Source organism: Plectropomus leopardus, chromosome 2 (assembly GCF_008729295.1).
Source record: "Plectropomus leopardus isolate mb chromosome 2, YSFRI_Pleo_2.0, whole genome shotgun sequence".
NCBI classification, from domain to species: domain Eukaryota; kingdom Metazoa; phylum Chordata; class Actinopteri; order Perciformes; family Serranidae; genus Plectropomus; species Plectropomus leopardus.
The window spans coordinates 3520629-3543526 of NC_056464.1; the positions used below are offsets into that span (position 1 = coordinate 3520629).

Genomic DNA, 22898 nt, shown 5'->3' on the forward strand with positions numbered 1-22898 from the left:
GAGAATGAGCTGGACATACCCTAGTGCTTGGGCTATGATGGTCTGAATACTGTACAAGATGTACAGGATCCTTTTCTCACTCTACAGTGTTTCCAACAGTTAGCTAAAGACAGTTTTAGTGCCACTCTCACACAGCTGAGTTAGAATATGTGTGTCTAGGTTAAATCCAACATGTTTTTAGTCAAAGTGGACAGACACAGAAAAGACAAGCTCATTCTTCATGAGGAAGAAAGAAGCCACAGAGATCAGTGGGACCTGGAAGGAGCAAAGGACACATCACTTAACCAACACATACCATATACACTCACATTGTACAGAAAAGCCATTATATCCTCACATCACAGAAATGAAGGCCACTGTATATGTTTAGCTATTGTCATAGAAGCCCACTGCATTTACATTGATGTTGTTGGTTATGATGGCACTTTTAATGTTGGCTAGAGGGACGGCATGGTTCTGGTTGAGAAAGAAAACATTTATCCATACTAATGCAGAGAAATCTGAAATTTGTCAAATAGCTGTGTCCACACCTACATTTTCATTTATGTTTTTTTAAGCTTACCAGAAAAGCCAGAAGCAAAGGAAACAACAAACAACCACACTTCATCGGAATAGTAGTTAAAGAAGTATTTCAACAATATACAGAGAGTCATCATGCGTCTTTCTGTCTCTGCAACAGAAAGACGCAAATACTTTTGAAATTGGTACGTCATGACCAGAGAAAAAGGATGCTTTTGCTAAAGAGGGAGAAAACCTAGAAGTACCAGAATGCAATGCGCCGTACAAGACTTAAAAACACTCCCACTGTTGTGTGACATAATGTAGACTGGTCCATGGGAAACAATGACGGCCGGCCGGATCTCATATTACAATTAAACAGCATCTTTCTAAAAACATTTTACTCGGTAACAGAATCTTGGTTTATATTTGGTCAGTGCTGCTGAGTTTCATCATTTGAATTCTGTTTTTTCAGCCTCACTGTGCAGGAAGCAGTATGGCGCTCACTTCATGTTCACCATCTCTCACTATTCCAGCTACACAGGGTGTTAAATATGTTTCCGAAAACATTTTAGGAGAGAAATAGACAGTGCAGTAACATAATCTTTATTTATATTTCATTAGCACTGCTTAGTTTTACTGAAAAGTTTTCCTCTCTGATCCTTTTTTGTTAAGTCTTTTCAGATGTATCTGCATTATCGCAGGGAGCCCCATTCACTATGATTCACTATTAGCTGTAAGCACACCTGGAGGACTAATCGATCAATCAAGGGCTGGCACCTCTGCACCCTAAAACTCCTTCATAATCCAAGCATTGTCTCATCTGATCTAATCTGAAAACCCTCCTCTGTGCTTGTATGACATGCTGGTGATAATGGTGCATCTGGCATCAATGTCTTTGTGCAAATTCTCTCTGCAATCATTAAAAGATCTCATATCCTCTACAATAACTAGGAAAAGCTGAAAATGGACATCATTTGAATATCCAAAGTGAGGTTTTATTCATCAACGGGAGATCTATGATTCACTGCAGTGGCATAAATAGAAGGATGTTGTGACGTTTTTTAAGGATATAATGGTTTCAGAGATTATTTTGTGTTCAGTCACAAAGCGATTCTTTGCAGTGCACTGCAACACTGCTATACACTGTAAAATCACATGACAAATTGATCCGACTTTAAAAAAACAGAAACATAAGTAAATTTAACTATTCTGACATTATGTTTACTTTGTATCTATTTATGTTTACTCAAAATGTTGTGTACTTGCTTTATTTCATGAATTGAACTTAAAAATGACAAGTGAAATGAATTAAAATTAAATCATTATCATTATTAAATCATTATTTGATAGTAACTTAAGTAAACCAAGTTAGTCCGATTTAACTGGACTTTTGCGTTTGCTCGTAGCATTTAGGAAACTGAATGTGTTTTATAATAAAATAAGCACAACAAAGAATGATTCGCTCTCAGGATTATTGTCATTTTTAAAAAATGCCATTCTGAGCATCCTGAGACAAGGCCAGTGCTTGTACAAAACAAACAAAATTAAACAAATCCACTTTAAACCCAAAAAAATCCCCCCAAAAAACAACCTAGAAATATTCACACTAAATCTTTTTTTCAAAGAGAAAGTTAATTCATTCCTTATTTTTAAATTGCAAAAACTTCCGAAAACTAAGTAAATAGAAACAGAAATTTAAGTAAACTCAACAATTAGTTATGAAATAAACGTAAATTAAAACTAATAGTGGGATCAGCTTGTGAGTTTACAGTGCAGCTTGAATTGAAATATTATTTTTTACTTGTCACAATCTTAAAAAAATGTTTTTAAAAGATTAACATGTTCTTTACTGCAGCTGTATCTCAGGATCACCGGTTGGCAACTTGTATTTTTCATACAGTGCACACGATGAGACGTAACAATACATTCAACGATTACCACAAATTCTCTCGACCACTTCAAATAAACTTGAAATCGTCTCGAAGGTCAGCGTTCAGACAAAGCTAGTCTCTGATGTGGGTGGTGCAGATGGCATTCAGACTGTGGTATATACTTACTGGTAATCAAAGGATCCATCCTGATCTTTCTGATCTACTGGGTCCAAGGGAAGATCTTTTTTGTCACGGACTGTGGAAAGAAGAACAAAATAATTATTTTTTTAGCATTTTGCCGAGAGCTCCACTAATCTTATGGTTAGATTTGAGACACAAAACCATCCACATGTTGAGGGGTTTCTGGGGTTAGCTTTAACACAAAATCCTCTGTTAGTCTTTATCTGGTCATTTAGTTCCACATATTTTGTCCTCAGCCTTCATTGATTAAACTGTTAACTAACACTGTGTCCCAATCCCATACTGCATTTGTATGTTTCAAATGTATCAAAGTTTCTGAGTCACTTGGAGAAGATGGGGGATAGTTTATTCTATGCAAAATGCCTATAAGCCTGTGGACCAATAATCAAGACCAACAAACAACAACAAAAAAAAACCTTCAGCAGTTTTTTAGCCATCAAACAGTGATGTTTTTTAGCACCCTGCCGCTGTTTCCGGCAGCCTTTAAGTACCAAACATTGGTGTTGTCTAAAAGCAAACTTTTTCTTTATTTATTTTTTTTTTATCCTCTATGTATAACTTTTTTTTATCACTTTGTGTCCTCTATCTAAATTTGGATGTGTTAATTTTTTTTTGTTGTTAACACATCACATTACATTACATTTTCATTTTTAAAAAATGGTGTGTATTCTCAGGCCTCAATAACGTCTAAATGTTGCTTTGAAAATGTTCTTCCTTTGTTCTCATGTAACATTGTGGGAACATTCTATGATTTATCACCTCTCATTATTATTATTATTTGTTATTATATATCTTATTATATATTATTTGAAATGATAAAGATCCTTAAAAAGTTCTTTGAACATCAAAATGTTTGCTTTAAAACAGTATTGCAACCTGTAGGTACATTAGCCAATGTTGTGGGAACGTTCCCTGCTCGTTGAGTAATTGATCTGTCAGTGTGTTCTGAACTGATGTGATCTGATCTAATCTGATCAAATCAATGGATGAGGGAAGCAGCTGCTGCAGAGGGAGTGCAAGCAAACAGACCCAGCACAGTGACTGTTGATGGTTTCATTTTCACTTTGCCTGACATTCTGCAGCTCTGTCTGTGCCCAGAGTAGCTCTGCTCTGTGGTGCAATCAATAACCAAATAGTGTATGTATTCTAACCAAGTGAACAGTCCAGCTCGTGAAATGTAAATTCAGTATTCTGGCAGCAGATGTTTTGGTCAAGGAGGGCCGTCACAAATAAATTAATGCGTGGAAAAACCTTTTTTAGCAACTGGTCACTGTTTTTCCACCAGTGATCATGCCCCCCTGTATTTTAAAGCCAAAACATAATTATATCTTAACCATACCCAAGGATTTTTTATGCTTCAACTCAACTACCTGTTAACCACAGCATTGTTTAAATATAAAGTTTTAACATTACTGTTAAGTTCTACAGTACTTTGTCTGTTTCTCCCTCTTTCTCCAGTGTTTTCCCCTCCCTTCTTGTTAAATGTTTGTCCCCAGTTTGTTATCCCCATCTGTGTGTGTGTGTGTGTGTGTGTGTGCTGATCATTTCTCTGATTGCCAGCTACCTGATTTAAGCCCAGCCTTCCTCTCCAGTCTTCGCCAGTTTGCTGTGAACCCTTAAGTGGTAACACTGTGGCTTTAATCTTGATCAGTTTTTGTCAAGATTCTAGGAAGTCTGTCTTGTTTTTGGAAACCTGCCTGAGCCTGTCTTTTCCTCTATAACTCTGTCTGGCCACATCAAGCTTCTCCTTTCTCTCTTTTCATTTTATTTTTAATTTTAAACTTTTTTGTGTGTTTTTTTTACATGTCTTTAAAGTTTATTCTCCTTTTTTTTTACTTATTTTTGGGTCATTTCTTCTGTTGTTGCTCCGTCTTCCTGTGTTTTTGAAAGAAATCAAGCCAATTTGCTCAGGTTTCAAAGAGTTAATATGCAGTATATCGTGGTATGCATTAGAAACAGTGCAAGTTTTAAGAGGCTTAAAAGCCTGTTTAAGTAGCAGTTATATGACACTGGGTTGGGTTTGTAAGGCTTGTAAGTAGTCAGATATTTCACTCCCGGTGTATGCGTGAACTTCACATTCGTCTTTTTCTGTCTGTTAGTCTTGTGTTATAATCCTTATTTGTTTTAGCTGGGTGTTAGTTCTTAATTTTCACAGCATCACACTTTAACACCTACCCAGATATTTTGCGAAACCAGTCATGCAACCACCACCTAGATGTTATAGAAACTGCAAAACATTAACACCACTCCGAAATCTGTCGTTCCAAACCATTAAATTATCACATACTGTAGATCAGCAATAATATTGCACGAAGGCTGTTTAAATATTTCTCTGAACAAGGAAAATACTTTTTTTATGTGCATTTCAGTATTTTTTGGGGAGTAATAAATAGATTCAGTGCTGTATAAAATTCACAAATGCACACTGAGTACTTTTCATATTCATACTCATGACGAAGGAAGCTCCTTATTTTGGTGGCTGTGTTCAGTCTTTTACTCCTGTGATCAAAAATGATCTACAGCCCAATTCTGGCAGTGTTCTGTAAACACAAGAAATATGTGATCAACCCATATCAGTCTCAGGCTTTGTACTTCTTCTCACTCCTTTTTTAAAGAGTCATCGTGTGTTTGACCATTTCTTTTGCTTCATGTTTTTTTTTTTGTCTATAAATATTATTTTTATTTGTCTGTCCTCTTGTTTGCATAATATTTTTTCAAAATTTTTTCCATGTTCGAAATAAATAAGAATAAATAAGTCAATAAAATAAAAACTTCTGCTTAGGTTCCACTTGCTTCTGCTTTAAAGCCATATGTTTCTAATACATATATGGATACAAATCTGGTTAAACAGAAACAAAAAATGGTGACCGTGCTCATCCCTATGGGACATTTGACAGATCAGAGTGTAACAGTGTCATATTAATTTAAATTACCAAAACCAAAATTTATTTAAATTGCTTATTCTGTTGTGTATAGCTATCATTAAATACTTAAATACTTTGCTGCTTTATCGATGTTGTTCCAATCCTGCAAACCCTTGTCAGACAGCTCTGTGAGGCTGATGTTGGTCCTTCAATGGGTGTCAAAGCCTCAGCGTCAGGTCTTACCTGGGTATTTGCCCCCGCGACTCCTCTTGATGAAGCAGACGATGAGGAGGATCAGTATGATGAGGGCGATGGCACACATCAGACCAATAAACCAGCCCTGTGTGGCTATGTCCACCTGGTCTATGTAGGCTGGAGACAGGACACACACACACACAGACACACACAAACATGAACAAACACACAGGGTTGCACAGGAGAAGAGAGAGAGAAGAGACACACAGTGAGTGCTTTTCAGGACCAAAATGAGTCGCAGCAAACACATCAGTTCCCAGAGTGATCAGCACAAGTCAACAACTCAGAACCAACATCTCATTATTCGCTCCCAAGCTCACACACAAGATGATGATGTACAAAGGATCCCATCTGCACCAGTAAGGTGTTTGTCTTCTGTCCCTGGGAATCTGAATCAGGAATGACTTTGATAAGGTATGTATTGTGAAAGTTACTTCCAATATTCACTGAAAGCTTTTAGTACAGTCTGAAAGAACACACGTTCTTTGACAGCTGCCAGAATTTCTGACAGAGTTCCCATGGGTCATTACAATCTTTAAACATTTTTGAATTTGAGGGGAAAAGGCATTAAAAGTTTTGAAAATAGACATACAGACATGGGTCACTGAAAGTTCTTGACTTGATATATTTAGTGAAAGGATAGGAAAAAAAGAAGTCCTTTAGGTATTTTTTCCTTTCACAGTAACACAACAAATAGTCACACATTGCAACTCATTCAGCAGAATAAATGTTGGCATTGTACGTTTCTGCAACCGTGGTTACATTTGTAGGTTATTATCTAGCAGATATGCTGAAATGTCAGGTTTATTTATGTTTTGACAGTGCTGTGGTTAACAAATGGTAAGGTTTAGGCCTAAAAAGCAGTTGGTTATGGTTAGGAAAATATGGTTTGTATTAAATATTCGGTTTTGGGGCACAATTCCAGTTGGAAATGGAAATGTCACAGTAAAAAACAATCACTGTTTGTGGCACTATCCACACAATGACAGACCGCTAAGAAATACCAATGTTTGGTGGCTACAGCAATGCTGCGATTAACATGTGGTTAGGTTTAGGCACAAAACCCACTTGGTTATGGTTAGGAAAAGATCAAATTTTGGCTGAAGAAAAACCCAGTTTTGCTGGTACAATTCCTGCTGGAAAAGCAGCAATATCTCAAAAACTCAACTGCTTTTCATGCCACTATCCCAGCAGGAAACACAGCGGCAGATCCCTAAAAACACCCACGTTGGGAGAGTTAAAACGGCACAAAAAGCATGTCACTAAAGAACACCCATCTTTGGAGGATTAACAGCCGCTGGAAAAATAGCCACAGTTGACAATAAACACCCACATTTACTGCCTAAAAGGCTGCTGGAAGCACAGTGCTTACCACTGACCAAACATTGACTTTTGCCTGCCATGTTTATGCATTTATGATGTCGAGTTGGCAACTCGTGTTATAAAATAATGTTAGGACACTCGCCTGGCATGCTTTACATTTAAAAGTTTGCTTAACTGCTACAGCTGATGCATATATTAAAATGTGCAGGTACTAAAAGTAGCTTGCTAGTGTGAACAAAATAACAAAATATATCATTTTATCGTTAGTTGTTGACACTGTTTCTGTGCTTTCAGCCATTTGTACTTCCCTGAAATGTCATGCAAACACCACAACTTCACAAGCATCATCAAAATTTACCAATTTCCCACTCGTAATTACGACTTTGGAGGGCCGTTCATATGCTTGTGACTTGTAAATACAATATTTGTGAGGAGCACATGAATGCAACAACGTATTACGTCCCATTCAAAACGTTAATACAATATGTATAAAATATATAAAAATGTAATGTATTCGTGGTTTGCAGAGACATATAATGCCAATGTTTTCCTCTGGCAACTGGGCTGCACACTTTAAGCCTCACTGCTATCTGTGATAACAACATTTAATCTTGATCCATGTCTCAAACTATGTTGTGATAGGTCCTTAAATTTGAAGGGAATAGGCCATGAATGTCCTCAAATAGTCCTTGAATTTGATGTTTAAGAAGGTGTGGAAACCATGCTCTGAAATGTTATCAGTGACCTCAAGTAAATGAGATGCAGAATGCAGAGCAGTTGTTTCTGATCCTAATCAACACAGTATGTCTCCAGATCGTAAAGATCTTAAACTGCACTAAAACTATGATGACACTTATTATGTCCATTAAAAAAGCAAATCAAAGTTAAAAATAAGTACATTTGAGGTGCATTTGTGAACAGTCTGAGCCTTCTGAGAACATGGAAAGACACATGGAATCCCATCCCATAGAAATGCAACTTTCACTTCCACTCATGAAGTAGATACTGTTGATAAAAATAACCAAGCTGAAGCTTCATGACAATCGAGTTCAGAGGAGTGAACTGTCTCATTCTGACTGAATAGAGTTCACCTTAGGGAGAGCATGCTTGGAATCAAAAACCAACCACAACAACTCACCCAGCTTGGACTGAGTTACTGCAGATACTACCACTGACAGACTTGCACCCAGAGTAGCCCACCTGGCTGGAACCCGGGTTCCACCTGGCCAGGTGGGGTCTCACCTGCTTTGGTCTTAAAGGTGTAAGGTTTGCTGCTGACGCTGTTGAGCTCATGCGAGTAAACCCTCAGATGGTACGTGGCGCCTGCGATCAGATCCGCCACTGAAACGGGGGGCTGCTTTTTCACCGTTATATTTCTCACCGACTTGTCACCTTGAAGACATAAGAAAGGGGCCAATCACATTCCAGGGGGCGTGGCCTTCATTCCACAGTAAAGGCTCACTTACAAAGGTCACGGCATCACGATGCTTTGCTGGGACACAGTGAGAGCGGGGGTTAGTGAAGTGAACTGAGACTGATCACAATGCAATGCCCATCCTCATCATCAATATTCATTCATTTCTTAAGAAGCAGTACAGAGTTTGGTACCTGTAGCAATAATAGCTGGTGTATGAGATGCAACTTTTTGAAGCTCAGTCCAGCTTTCACATTTTGGTCCATTTTCTTTTATAGTACATATGGCTTTAAAATAATATCCCAATATTTTTAGGCTATATCACGATACACAATATACTGTATATTTCAATATTTTGAAGCTTCCTCTCAACTACTGTAAACTAAAACACAAAACTATTGTATGAACTACAGTTACAATTATATGTATGTATGTATATGTAATTATATATAAAGATAAATAAAGTAGATATTGTCATAAAGCAAAGCTAAACAAAGCAGCTACTGTCATGTAATTAAGAGATACCGTCATAATATAGTTAAAGTAGCCACTGTCATATAATAAAGTTAAATAAAGTGGATACTCTCACATAATTAAGATGAATAAAGAAGCTACTGTCATGTGATTAAGTTAAATTAAGCAGCTACTGCTATATAATAAGGTTAAATACAGTACTGCTATAGTAAAGTTAAATAAAACACTATTATAATTCAATAAATCAAAGCAAAACCTATGATGCTTTTATTTTGAAGGACCTGGCTCATCTCGAAGTTTTGATGTATTTGCTATTAATTTAAGGCTTCTGGTCAACAGTTGAATACTAGCAGTTAGCAGATAGCTAACTGTAACTGCAGTGTCTTTAAATGTGAGAATTAATTCACTGAGAGCTGGAAACAAACTAACAGCTCTCCAGCTTATATATCGCAAAGATTATATGTCGCACCAGTGCTCTGTGATTGTAAAATGTGACTAAATAGTCACGGTCTGGAGCTCTGCTAAAGCTGTGCTTTTTGTGTGAGTGCCTATAACAGGCAGAGAGTCAAAGGAGAGCGCAAAAGAACCAAAACACGAAAGCGAGTCTTGTGCCAGTGGTTTAAAAAATGATGTGACAATATTATACTACATATGTTTGCGATATAGTGATTTTATAAATCATACATGGAGTATATTCAATTTATTGCTAACCCCTAATTTGCAGCTATAAAAGAAAGAAGCTTGTCCTTTTGAAAGGGCATTATTCTCCGGAGAACACTCATCTGAAAATTTGGGAGTGATGGAGAGGAAGGGCACAAGGGGCAGGTGTTCCCTAAGAAAAAACAAACCAATACATTGTGGACATCAAAGTATCTTAACTGTGGCACAATTTAGCCACTGTGAATCATGTTAGAATGAAAATGGACCATTAGAGAACTTTCTTTGTTCTTGGGTAACACTGAAGTCAAAGGTGGCAAAGCATTGTTTGTCTCAATTATTCACAGGCCCACACTTATCTCCATGAGGTCACGAGTTAAATAAAAATTTAAAAAGCGTCAACAACCTACATCTTTCCTACGGAAAGACGTGTCGGTCATGACATGGCCGAGCTATGAACATGACTCTGAGGTTGCAGTGAGTGGAGAGGGCAGCACGAGGTGGTGACATCATGCACCATGCTATCAACCAATTCACAAGGTTGATGTCCAACATTCCAAAGCCATGCTGTTAATAATAACCAATATATAAATAAATAATACCAGTCCCAAAACCTGCCAAACAGAATGTCTAATGCAGACACAAGAGAAGACATGCCAGTCCTTTTCACATTCTTAGCAAATGTAGTGCTATGTAAGAGGCCAAAGCTGAGGATTAGTATAATAAGTACAGTGTAGCAAAAAGTATTCAAAGGTCTATTTATTGAGACTCCTAAAGTTCCATCTTTTTCAGACTATAGACCTTCATGTGATTAATCTCATGTTGCTATACTGCTGCTGCGGATCAAGCATACGTATATGGTACTCATCTTTGAAGTGACTTACAATCTGCGTAAGCCCTCCATCCTATGAGACCACATAGGTCAGCCTGTCACTGAAAGCAGCCCACCCTTAAAAACATTTAAACATGACTTTTTTGGCTATACCTAACAAAGTAGTTTTGCTGCCTAAACCTAACCGCAGTGGTTTGACAGCATTAACAACATATTATAACGTGTTCCCGTGCATCACACTGGGATGCTTAAGGGTTCCCTTTCTGTTGTTATGAGAAGCAGATGGGCGCTTCAAAGCTTTTGACAACACGGCACGGGAGCAGGTTGTAGGGACAATTAATACAAAAAGGTCACACCATTTTTATGTAATCATCATGTGAATAGACTGCCTAACAGTAAAGCTTTGGGAAGTCAAATAACTTTGATTACACTTGGGATTCAATTCAAGCAACTCTCACTTTTACTTAATAAAGCAAATATTTAAAAATATCAACTCCTTTCACAAGAATTTTGTGAAAACAGGTTGGACTATAATTATGTAGCCATGTACACATGTACAGTACTTATGCCCACACCCTAAAAGTTGTTCCCATTTCCTTTTCTTTTCTGTAAGATTTCTCATTTCCTTTTTTTGACTAATAGTGTTCCCAGCCAGTGTGCCAGATGTACAATCATTATAGTATTTGTACGGTAATTTTGCCTTCTGTACCATGTAAAATCAATAATTCCAAAGTTGCCATAATTTACGACAATATGACCATTGTGACACTTACAATAAGCACTTAGTTTAGTTTGCACGTCTCATTTTAACTCATTTCCTGCCTCTCATGATCTCCTCTCAGCCAGTCGTGTTTGGTGTATGCCATGTTCGGATCACATAGTCAAGCATATACCACTGTCATTTGTTTTCGTAAACACTCGGCCGCCAGTGCCAGACTGAGAAGACTGAGAATGTAGACTGAGAAATAGCTTCTCTCTGAGGCTGTGGCCGTTTACTAAAATCATAAATATAACCTATTCATTCACGTGATTATGACTGGCATACAGTAATTTTGAGCCCCTGGTACGAAACATTTTCAATCTGGCAACGCTGTTCTAAGCTTTCTTCTCTTATGCCATGAAAACATCATCCTTCACCTGAATGGACAGACATGTAGACACTGCTGAATCACAGTCAGGAGGAGAGGGGGAGGAAGATGGGAGGTGGGGGAGTGTCAGGGGCTCCCTGCCACTCTTCACTTAGAGTCAAAGCTTTTAAATTTGACCTTGGAGAACCCGGGATGGGTTGGGAGGGGCGGAGACCATTAGATCAATCTCATCATCCCCCTCTCCTCCCTCCCTCTCTCCATTTCTCTTTCTATTCACATTCAGACATCATTAAGAATTAAAGCCACTGCCAAAAAGTACATGAAAAATACATCCTCCCTTCTTTACGCTCTTGAACGAAGATCACAGACTGTTGAATTGGTAGACAGCAATAACCGAGAGCCTGGTACTATCCAATCTCAACCAGCCTTGAGATTCCAGAAAAGGAGGGATGATGTGACTTCGAGAGTGCTTGACACACAACCCAAAGCAAAAGCAAGTGATTATGGAAGCGTGGATGACTCAAAAAGTGACGCATTCAAACAGCATTTCACACAAAGCAAGCCAAACAGGCCATTCCCAGTGCTACTCTGACAAGAGCCACTCAAAGCCAGGCAGCGTGTTGAGAAGAAACCATCGTGATGTTACACTGCACAGGAGGTTAGTAGAGACAAGATGACAATTTTCCAACATATAAAGACCAGAAAGAGAGAGGAAGAGTGCAAGAGAGAAGGAAACACAGAAATACACACCTCTGTATTTTGAACCTGCTGTTTAGTTTCCTCTTTAAACAAAGTTCAAACTGAGACGACGGCCTCTCTGGTGAGAAATATACTGATTTTCTTCTCTTTTTTTAAACTCTGATGGTGCACATTTTATCAAATAACAAGATTATCTTTTTTAACTCCTGTCCTCATATTTCCTTTCCCTTCTTTCATGCTGTTTCTCCTCTATGCTCCAGCCTCATTACCTGCTTGTCTATTCAGCAAGAGATTGCCTGAAAGAGCTCTATATTAAGTCACACAAGGGCAGATTTTTGCAAACCCTTGAGCAAATAATTTGGGGGTAACAAAAACCTGCCACTGAGGGGTCATTTAAGTCAGAGCTAAAAAGTAAGGCATCAATTATTCAATAAGAGGACTGAACTCTTTCATTTTTGCAGGAGGCCTCTTATTGAATCAAAATTCTGCTGCTAACAGGATTGTATTTCATTCAAAGATGCAGGGAAAACATAATTTGGCCAGAGAATTACATTTCCGTCTAATGGGGATTTCTGTGAAAAATAAATAAACTGATCATTTTAGCTTTGAAGAGAGTGGGCTAGAGCGCTGTTGTAGGTCAAGGTGTATTTGTTGTCCAGTCATTTCTCCAATCCTCAGCACTGAACACCTTAGGTAGGCTAAGATTTATGTAAAAAAGATTAAACAATCTAGTCTTTGTCAAACATTGGACTTTTTTAAAGTCGCTAAATGTGAAAATATACAAAATCGGCTACTTTAAAGTTGCATTAATCAGGTTGGGGTTAGGGGCAGAACTCCAGAACAAGTCAAGTCATGCTCATTTGGCAAATATGATGAAATATTAGCTGGCTAGCTAGCTACCTAGACATCTGCATACTAACAATTTCTTTGTTATGCTTGTTATAAAGAAACAGACCAAAGTGCGCTGACATGCCATAAACTAAGATAATACGATGGTTATCAAAATTGTTCGTAACGCAGAAAATATAGTTGTGGGTTTTGTTGTGTTACCTGCGCAGCCATCTTGCCAAAGATTTCTCATAACACTGGTTATGACGTGTGCCTCAGGAAAACCTCCACTTGGAGGGCCAATCTACACTGCACAAAACCATGGTGTAAGAGCAAAGTGGTAGAGGCAAGTAATATATTGGGATTGGGCCTTGGGATTTCTAACTTGGGAAATTGCTAAGGTAGGACGGCTCTGAATTCTTATCCTAGGATAAGAGTGGAAGTGCAGTTAAAAAACACGTTTTTGTGACACCAAAAAAACAGAGTTAAGATAGGATTTCAGACATAAAAAGTTTCTATAATGAGGCCCCTGATGTGCAAAGCAGTCACTTCAGAGATGCTTAGCTGATTGAAACTGAACAGTTGGTAATGAATCTCTGTGGACGCATAAGCATAACTCAAAATTTACTTTGTCTGCTCTTTTTACCTAATATCATCCCACTACCCTGGTTGTTTTAGTCTTTCATAATCAAGTTCAGATCTAATTTCAACAGCTCGAGGTGGGCTTGGTCTGGTTTCTTACTGTCCAGTGTGAACTCTAGCACAAACTCGCTGCTGCCGGCCGGGAAGTTGTGTCGCCAGCTGACGTTAGCGTAGTTATTGTTAGTCTCCACCGTCAGATTCCAGATCTCCCGCCCAGGGGCCACTACACAAGGGGGGGTGGGGGTCAGGGGTAAAGGGTTAAGGGGCAGGGGGCAAAGATTGCATAGTTACAAAAACCATACACAGGCTCCATTTAGACCTATGTATGTTGCAAGCACTAAGAAAGTCTACCTACAAGAATGCTTGTTTTGATCAGGATTGATCCAGATCATGGTCTGCTCAAAACCATAAGTAAACTGAGCGTGTTCATAGACAGAAAATTCACCATTAAGAAACTCTGAACTTCTCATCCCATGAAACACTTAGTTGCAGTGCTTACTCCTGGTTTAGAGCAGACTAAATTGATGAGCCAATATCAAAATCCTCATCAATCCAAACATGTAACTCTCACCACTTCAAAGTGTTGAAGGGTACTCTCTTCAAGAACTTTACAGTTATCAATAGCCATATAATTTGAAACAAAAAAAAAAGGTTTGGATTCTCACTTCCTGACTAGGAGGATAGTTGCTGGCTACATCCCAATATTCTGAAGTAATTCCCCACTTTTTGTACAGCAGGTACAGCACAGCTTATCGGAATGCAGCCCTGATGTAGTTTCCTGTTTCGTCAGGTGGGAGAAGGCAATTGTCTTTTGATATACATTAAGTGCCACTCAAGGCAAACTAAAACACTACAAAGACTGTCAAAACCACAATGGGACAACAGCATGTACCCAACACATTCTGATCGGTACGCTTGGTGGTGACCAGCTCAGGAGGCGGGGTGGTAGTTGTCGCCTCGGTTGGAGTGGTGGTGGTGGTAGTGGTAGTAGTAGTCGTAGTAGTAGTAGTTGTAGTTGTAGTAGTGGTAGAAGTTGAGGTACTAATGGTTGTAGGAGCGATGGTAGTAGGAGGAAGAGGAGCAAGAGGAGGAGGAGTAGGGGTGAAAGCTGAAGCCACGGTGGCGTCGGTAAGCTCGACTACAAGGGTGGAGGTGGGAGAGAGCAAAGGGTTAAAGACAAGGCAGCAGGAACATCAAAAAGGTAGACACACAGCAACACACACAGGAAAGAGTCGACGAGCTGAAACACATGAGATGTTCTTCACACTCATTGCTGAGCACATCACACGCCTTACTGAGTCATCACAAGTCAATCACTGATCACACTGTTCATTCGAGTGTTCTCCACCACTCTGTTTGGATCCACACACACTTTATCACTGTCCTGCACTGAGTTACACTCCAATGCCACCAAGAGGACTAAAGCTGACATTACAACAGGCCTGTCACACCTTCTGTGAGGGGGATGCAGATGACTAAGCAGTCTGTTTAATAAGAGATATGTTTGGATAACAAAAACACTTAGGGACTGTTTGGTGCTATTTACATGCTTTTCATTCTTTGGCTGTGTTCGTGCTTATGGCATAAATTTTGCCTGAGTGTGACTGTGACTGTCTTTTGTTTAATCTTGAATTTTCCAGCTCAGCTCCTACAATAAGTCTAAAATACGCCATGGAATTGTTACAATCAGACTGTTAAGTGTAAAATCATGCACCTCTGAAACCCATTCAAACTGCAATTTTTGATCCCACAGCCTTCAAAGCATAAAAACATGCAACAACAGCATCATATTATTTCTGGATGTCATTCTGGGCTTTTGCATTGGAACTTGTCACTTTTAATATTTTTCTCCTGATGACACTATTTTTATCATATTTGGCATATGAAGAAAATATATGCTACTTCCACTCAGTGCCTGGTCACAATCAATGTTGCTGCAAATTGCTGACATATCCCAGGCTGCTGTAATGATAATATTAAAAAATTAAAAACTGCCATTTAAGGGTTAAAATTTTGAAAATTAATGAATATTTATAATAAGCACTGATGTTGGTAGTTAAAAAAAACCCTTAATGACTGTACAAAATTCTATTAATGTGTAATATTTTTTATACCCTGATTGTGGTATGAGTGTGAGTATTTGACACTGCACAAAAAAATAACAATGTATAAACATCAATGTTGCTGCTAATCACTGACATGTCCTAGGGCTGTGATAATCCAAAAAAAAAAAAAAAATCTACTCAGCACTCTCTCTTCAACAAAGACTTGAAAGCACGTAGAACTGCTATTCCTTCAGCATTTTTTCTTTTAACCAAGAACACTGTCAAGTTGGCTCAGAAAGTAATTCACAAGGCTTTATTTGGTAATCTCTAAAATATCCACCCAGCTCTGGTCTGATGATTTTTTTTCCATTGATCTTCTGGTGCCCTCTTGTGGGAGTCAGACTTTGCTCAAATCAGGAACCAGCACATCCTCTTCCACTTTAAGTGTTCACTCCTACTGTACCTTGCAGTTCAGGTCATCTCCAGCCGGTAACCCGTCTCTCCACTGATACCCGCACCCCCAACATTTCCATCATACAACAGCCCCAAACCCCGGCCAGCATGCTTGTATCACCAGACTGGATGCCAAGCATGCCCTCAGACCAGCGTGCAAGGGAAAGAGAGAGAGAGAGTCGGACAGGATGATGGAAATGTGGTTACAGCCCAGTGCGGTGCACCAGTTCAGCCCAAAGCTTCGAGCCACCTTACCTGTACTCCTCAGTACTGTGTGTGACACTAAGCAGGCGAACAGAAGCAATGGATAAAGATGGCAGAGTGACATGACTTTTGAAAAAAACTCTGAAGCACGAAAATCAAGCCAGTGAAGTAAGTGCACAAGCCAACTGCTGATGGAGTTCATCCCCAGCACGCTCATCAGGTTCATTCATCAGAGTGTTTTTGTCTCGACATCTTAATGCGATTCCGTGCATCTTCTCCCATATCACACACACACACACACACACACACACACTCCCAAAACAGCAGCATCATTGTGGCATTGTATCCAGTAACAATGACAGAAAAACGCGCACATTAGTTGCTGTTACACAAAGCTAAACTTGCGTTTCATGGAACAGGAAGCGGCAGTGATGCTGTGACATTACATTGTGAAGGTGCGCCATCAGGGATTGGGCCAGAAATCAGAGGTTAAAGGTCAACATGAGGATGATTCAGCAGCTATCAGGATGATCATCACACATGCTGCATTCATGTGGAAGGTCGTAGTTTCCGTGTTGGGAAGTCATTTTTCCAGCTTCGTTGTGCTCATGTGCTTTTAGGTCGTGAAGCTACAAAAAAGATTGGTGGCATTTTAATGCTAAGAGCGCTTAAACAAGCAATTGATAGCTGTTTTTAATTTATTTATGTTTTTATATATTTTGTTTTTTTTTAAATATTTTTTATGTATAAAAAATAAGTATTTTTTATGTGTAAAATGAGGTTGATAGCTGTTTTTATTTATTTATTTAATACATTTTATCAATTATAATTTTATTCATTTTAATATTTATAAACAAGAGGTTGATCGCTGTTTTCAGTTTATTTGTTTTTTTCTTTCAATTTTTATACATTTTATGTATTATATTTTTATATATTTTTATATTTAATCTAGGTCACTCTACTTTGACAGCCATTAATTACCATTAATACCAAATTACACTTAATATATGATCAAAAATTTATATTAAATACATGAATTAATAAAAGTTTCCTACCATGGACCAAACATTGACTTTTGCCCACCATGTTTATGCATTTATGACATTGTGCCAATGTTATTATTCTCACCTGGCATGCTTTATAGTTCAAAGTTTGCCTGCTTGCTACAGCTAATAGATGCATATATTAAAATGTGTATAGTAAACGATAGCTACTAGGAACAAAATAACTAAATATAAAATTTTTTACCATCAGTTGTTGACGCCATTTCCATGCTTTCTGCCATTTCTGCTGTCCTGAAACGGCACACATCACAACTCTGCAACTCGAGTATTAACAAAATTTCCCAATTTCCCACGCGTAATTACGACTTTGGAGGGCTGTTTATGTGCTTTTAATAACTCATAAATACGATATTTCTAAGGAGCACGTGAATGCAGCATTCTTCCACCATGATAGCAAAGATTTAGAATGTGTGAAATATGTGTCGTGAATATGTAATGCTACATGTTCCGTATATTCCATTCAGTCAACGTATGAATCAGAGAGGAAACTACTGTATGAAAGCCAATGATGACTGGAGCATGTGCAGAGGGCGTCTTCAATCCCTGACAGCACACAGCAGCAGACAAACAGCAGGCTGACACACACAGGGAGGACGGAGAGACGAGGAGAGGCAGACAGAGAGATGGACATGTGAGAAAAGAAAGAAAATATAGAGGAGACAGCAGTTCAGTCCAGTCATTTTTGTTTGGGGTTTTGACATGACCAGGTGCCTTAAAAAGCAAAATCTAAACCTTTTTTAGCCTGGCTTTTAATTTAACTTTACCAATTTATTTTTGACTATTTATTCAATATACATTTTAGTCTGTTTCACTGTTTTACTAGATGGTATATAATTGTATTATTATATCCCATCATAACATTTTTTTTATTGTGGTGTTATCCTTTCATTTAATTTTTACCTACTATTTAGAGTATTTAAATTTATTTATTATTATTATTATTATTATTATTATTATTATTATTATTATTATTGTTGTTGTTGTTGTTGTTGTTGTTGTTATTAATAGAATGTTAATGGAATGTATTTTTAGTTTTTGGAATGTCCTATGTGTGGATTTAAGGGAAAGCACATGGAATGATCATTTTTTATTGTTCCAACATCATCATCAGAAGTTCATGACATGCACACAATTTAATTTTAATCCAGTCACTTTTTCGCTGTAGTCAGATTTGTGTGTTTGGTATGTGCCTGTCGTGTGTTGTCCCTACTGTGCGAAACTCATTCAAACAGCAAACTGCAATTTTTGACACCACAGCCATCAAAGCATAAAAAACATGCATTGTATTATTTCTGTGTGTCATTCTAAGCTCTGGCCTTGGATTTAATCATTTTTACTACTATTTTCCCCCAGATTATGTCATTTTTACCATATTTAGCATATGGAGAAAATACATGTTATTTCCATGAGGTGCACTGTCACAATCAATGCTGCTGCAAATCATTGACATATCCCAGGCTGTAATGATAGAGAAAATCTACTCAGCATGTAGTATATTGAAAATAATTAAGTTTTTTTTTTTTGTTTTTTTCATCTACAAATATAGTGGCATCATGACTAAATGGGTTGAAATTCTGAAAAAGTATGAATATTTGACATTTATGATCAGGGCTGGTGTTGGTTTAAAAAGATTAACTCAAAGAAAGTACAGAATAATATTAATATATCATTTTGTTTTAAAGCTTGATTTTGAAAAGCTTATTTTGTGTGCAGATTTATATGAGTGTGTAATGGAATAGTGTCCTGTGGTGTACCACACACAGATCTTGTATATCTGAACATACTGTGTGTCTTAAGGTTAACATAACAGTAGTTTACTGATGATGTTACAAGAACATGAGGCAAATCAATGTTTACCCAGTGGGGAGACGTTAGCAAGTTTGCCTCCCAGTCTGTCTGCCATTGTAAGCTGCAGCAGATGGCAGAACTGCACTTTAGTGGACAATATAACAGAGGTGGACTGCACTGCTACTCAGTGTTAAGATGAACAGATAGAGAGACAGAGATGGAGGATGGAGGATGGAGGATGGAGGATGGGGGCAACAAGCACACTGTGCTTCTCATTCCTCATTACCTAGACCTGTAGAGTCAGTAAAGTTTTCTGCCAACAGAGAGAGAAGTGGAGAGGGGAAAGAGGTGTGAGAGAGATACAGAGGGACAACAAGCAGGACAGCAGCTGGAAGGTCCGTTTGACACATCCTCTCACTCACCACTAATGCTGTACCATGAAATCTATCAAACTCTGCAGTTTCTCCTGGAGGAAAAGTCCTGATGAAAATTTGCTCACAGTAAGCTCTGTGAGTTACAGAGACACTGATTCCACACAGACACTGACAAAACATTTTTCTCAATTTTTCAAATGAAATGTTGAGCAGCACAAACATAATTCCTTTCACTTCTATTTTATTGGGGTGGAAATGTAAATGCACTTTTTTTTTTCAAAAATAGCTTGATTCCATCTTTTGAGTAAGCCAGTCCTTAAACCCTTTGAAACCATAATGAATTGGCTTGATTTCTTTAAAAAAGAAGGCAGCACAGCAGCATATTGCTGCACTATGAATGAATGCAAAAATCAAGACCTGCATCTGATCTGCTGAGTGTGTGTGTGTGTGTGTGAGAGAGAGTGAGAGAAAGAGCAGTTCTTTCTCCATCTGATATCCTAACAAAGAGACCTGTGTTCACTAAAGGGCTCCCTCACTTTTTGTTTCCATGTCTTTGTCAATCTCTCACACATACATGCACGCAGGCACACACACATACACACACACACACACGCACACACACACACACACACACACACACACACACACACACACACAAACGCACACATGCACACATGCACCCACTGAAGTTCCAGTGATTCACACAAACCAACTCTCAATGTAGACACAATATCGGAGCAGCCCAGTTCCCATGCAGAGAGAATGGCTGGAGACGGTGTAATTACAGAGTCAAATATACACAGTGCAGCAGACTGAAGGTTCAGTGTCATACTGGGAAACACTGAGAAACACATTGTGTTTAAAGGAAAACTCCAGTAATTCTAACAATAAACTGATTCAGAAATTGTCCTGTGGAAATCCTAAAAAACATATATATTTCAGATTTAAGGTGATTATTGTAGTGAAATGTGCTAAAGGATAAAGCCATTCCATATTATTCTCACTATCAGCATTTTTCAACTACCAAAATAAGAAAAATACTGATTGTAGATTTATCCATATCATTTAAAATCAATTGCAGAAAAAAAAAATCACAAATGAAAAAAATATATACATACAGTATAATGAACTATAATGTCCAGTTTGACTGAGTCAGAAGTGACTTTATTTTTTGGCTCTCTTAAACCAACTATTTAATGTGAGAGCAACTGAATCCTCAGGTGTTTTTTTTTTTGTGTGAGGAAAAACTCACTTGGGGTTCATTCCGTTTGTTACATTTTAGATTTTGTTCAAACCTAATGTTCATGCTATTAAAGATTTTTAAAAATCTGTAATATAGTTTGGCTGAATTTTAGCAGGTGGTTATGTACGGTTAGCATCGCACCTTGTTAAATCAGGCTGTTCTCGTGAATTGTGGGTATGTTTCCATTCAAAAACTAATGTATATTCCTACATCCTGTGTACTTTGAAAGGCTACAATCATGTAGACAATGCATCGAAGGGAGTAGAAGGTTATCCCGAGTGCTCTTGTAGGAGGCAGGTTGGGGTGGTGGATGCACTGTAAAAATTAACTTTTTTTTTTAACCATATAAAAAAAAAGTTGCCTTAATTTTGCCTTAAAGGTTGACTGATTTTGAGAAGACCTTTTGAATCATTACAAAATTCCCTCAACTTGTCTGCTCAAATTCAGTCATCTTCTTTCTTTTGGGGCATTCTGGACATTCTGGAAGTTTTAGTTAAAAGTTAAAACAAATAGCTTTCTTTTATGGTGTGGGTCATATACCGCAGACATAGAGACACATATAAAACACTTCATAAACTTTAAGTGAACATAGAGTCATTTTAAGGCACGTCCTCACCATGTCTCTTTTCCTAAATCTGACCTCTTTAACGGTACGTTAGTTACGTAACTGTAAATCAAAGATGTAACTTCATTCATGGGGCTCTAATGTAGGATATATTAACTTTGTGTATGCATTTTCATATGATATTATACAACCCAGTCTATGAGAATACGTTGCTTAAACTAAAATATTAAGACAAGATGGAAGGAGCTTGTAATGGTACATATAAAAAGGTCCATAGAGACCCCGATTCACACACTGCCGTTTTAGCATCTGAAAAAGGCAAAACAATGCAATTCTTGCATGTCATACGTGCCATATATCAAATTTTGTCTATGTTAAACCCCCTAAAATTGATAAAACATCAATCAAATGCTCTATTTTTTGATAAATGTATGGAAATATCCATATGCATATTTTTTGGGTCACAGTCTAGGGCACAAAAACATCCATTTTGGAAATTTTTTTTAAAACCATTTCCTGGAGCTAGTAATGAAAAATATGCTTGAGCCTGCCAAGCATTTGGGCCTGTTCTACACCGTCTGCATGTCTGTAAACAAAAATCTGAAATATGAATGTAGAATCTAAAATCTAACATGTACTGATTTGGCATGGAATGAACTTCTGTTGAACTGACTGTTTTAGTGTTTCAGATGCATTTTCACTCTCAACAAGAACAGCACTGTGCAAGAGTTTTTTTTATCAAATAAACTTAAAACTGTAGAAACACTCACCCTCATTGGCAAAGTGTGGGGACTCCTCAGCAAACACCTCCCCCTCTCCCTCCTGCGTGCGTGCTGACAGATAGAACTTATAGCGGGTGGATCGGTCCGGCAGGCGGAGGGTGAACTCGGTCTCGTTGGGAGGGAAAGTCTGCAGCTGTCGACGACCCACCCTGGAGCCGTTGACTACACACACACATATTCACAAAAGAAAGGACAGACAGGTTGGCTTGCTATCAGAATGATTCCATTCTCAGAGTCTCACACGCTTCACTATGAGATTTCTCCTTACAGTTACTGCTGCTGACCAACAACATTTTAATAACTTAAGAACTAACTTTAAGAAGCAGCACTGCCTTTATGTTCACACAACAGCACAGAATGTAACGATGGTTTAGATTAGGCATCAAAGTCACGAATGGTTAGGTTTAGGAAAGAGGGACATGGTAAGATGTAGGAAAACCCACACATCCACAGTTACAGTCGATTACGTAGTGAAATCTGCATCTCTCAATACACATGTATTTGTTAACTAATGGAACTTAACCTCCCCAAAATGGTGCCCGTGCAGTTGCACATCAAACTGGGAATGCAGTATCTATGTTTCTATATCTATGGGCTCACCTAAGTGGCTCGCCATCCAACATCTTTTCCACATCCCGATGACAAATTCAGCTTGTATACTACATCACTTAGGAAACGCTGATATGATTCGGATGAAACATACAAGTGTAACGTATCAGCAGTACAACACC

The 22898-nt window shown here is 38.2% G+C and overlaps 1 protein-coding gene across 5 annotated transcripts in view; it reads right to left on the reverse strand.

The window, feature by feature from the left end:
- The window catches only part of nfasca (neurofascin homolog (chicken) a), a 74476-nt gene that overhangs the window by 15992 nt on the left and 35586 nt on the right, over positions 1-22898 (reverse strand). Inside the window, exons 19-25 of one of the 5 annotated variants that reach the window (XM_042498600.1) lie at positions 22156-22329; positions 19490-19516; positions 14542-14787; positions 13750-13872; positions 8258-8407; positions 5681-5809; positions 2559-2628 (exon numbers count right to left, since the gene is read on the reverse strand). In XM_042498600.1, the coding sequence (XP_042354534.1) occupies positions 2559-2628; positions 5681-5809; positions 8258-8407; positions 13750-13872; positions 14542-14787; positions 19490-19516; positions 22156-22329 (919 nt within the window). Of the gene's footprint in view, positions 1-2558; positions 2629-5680; positions 5810-8257; positions 8408-13749; positions 13873-14405; positions 14788-19489; positions 19517-22155; positions 22330-22898 lie in introns of those variants that run through there. The other 4 variants (XM_042498592.1, XM_042498606.1, XM_042498615.1 and 1 more) reach the window with 4 other exon arrangements.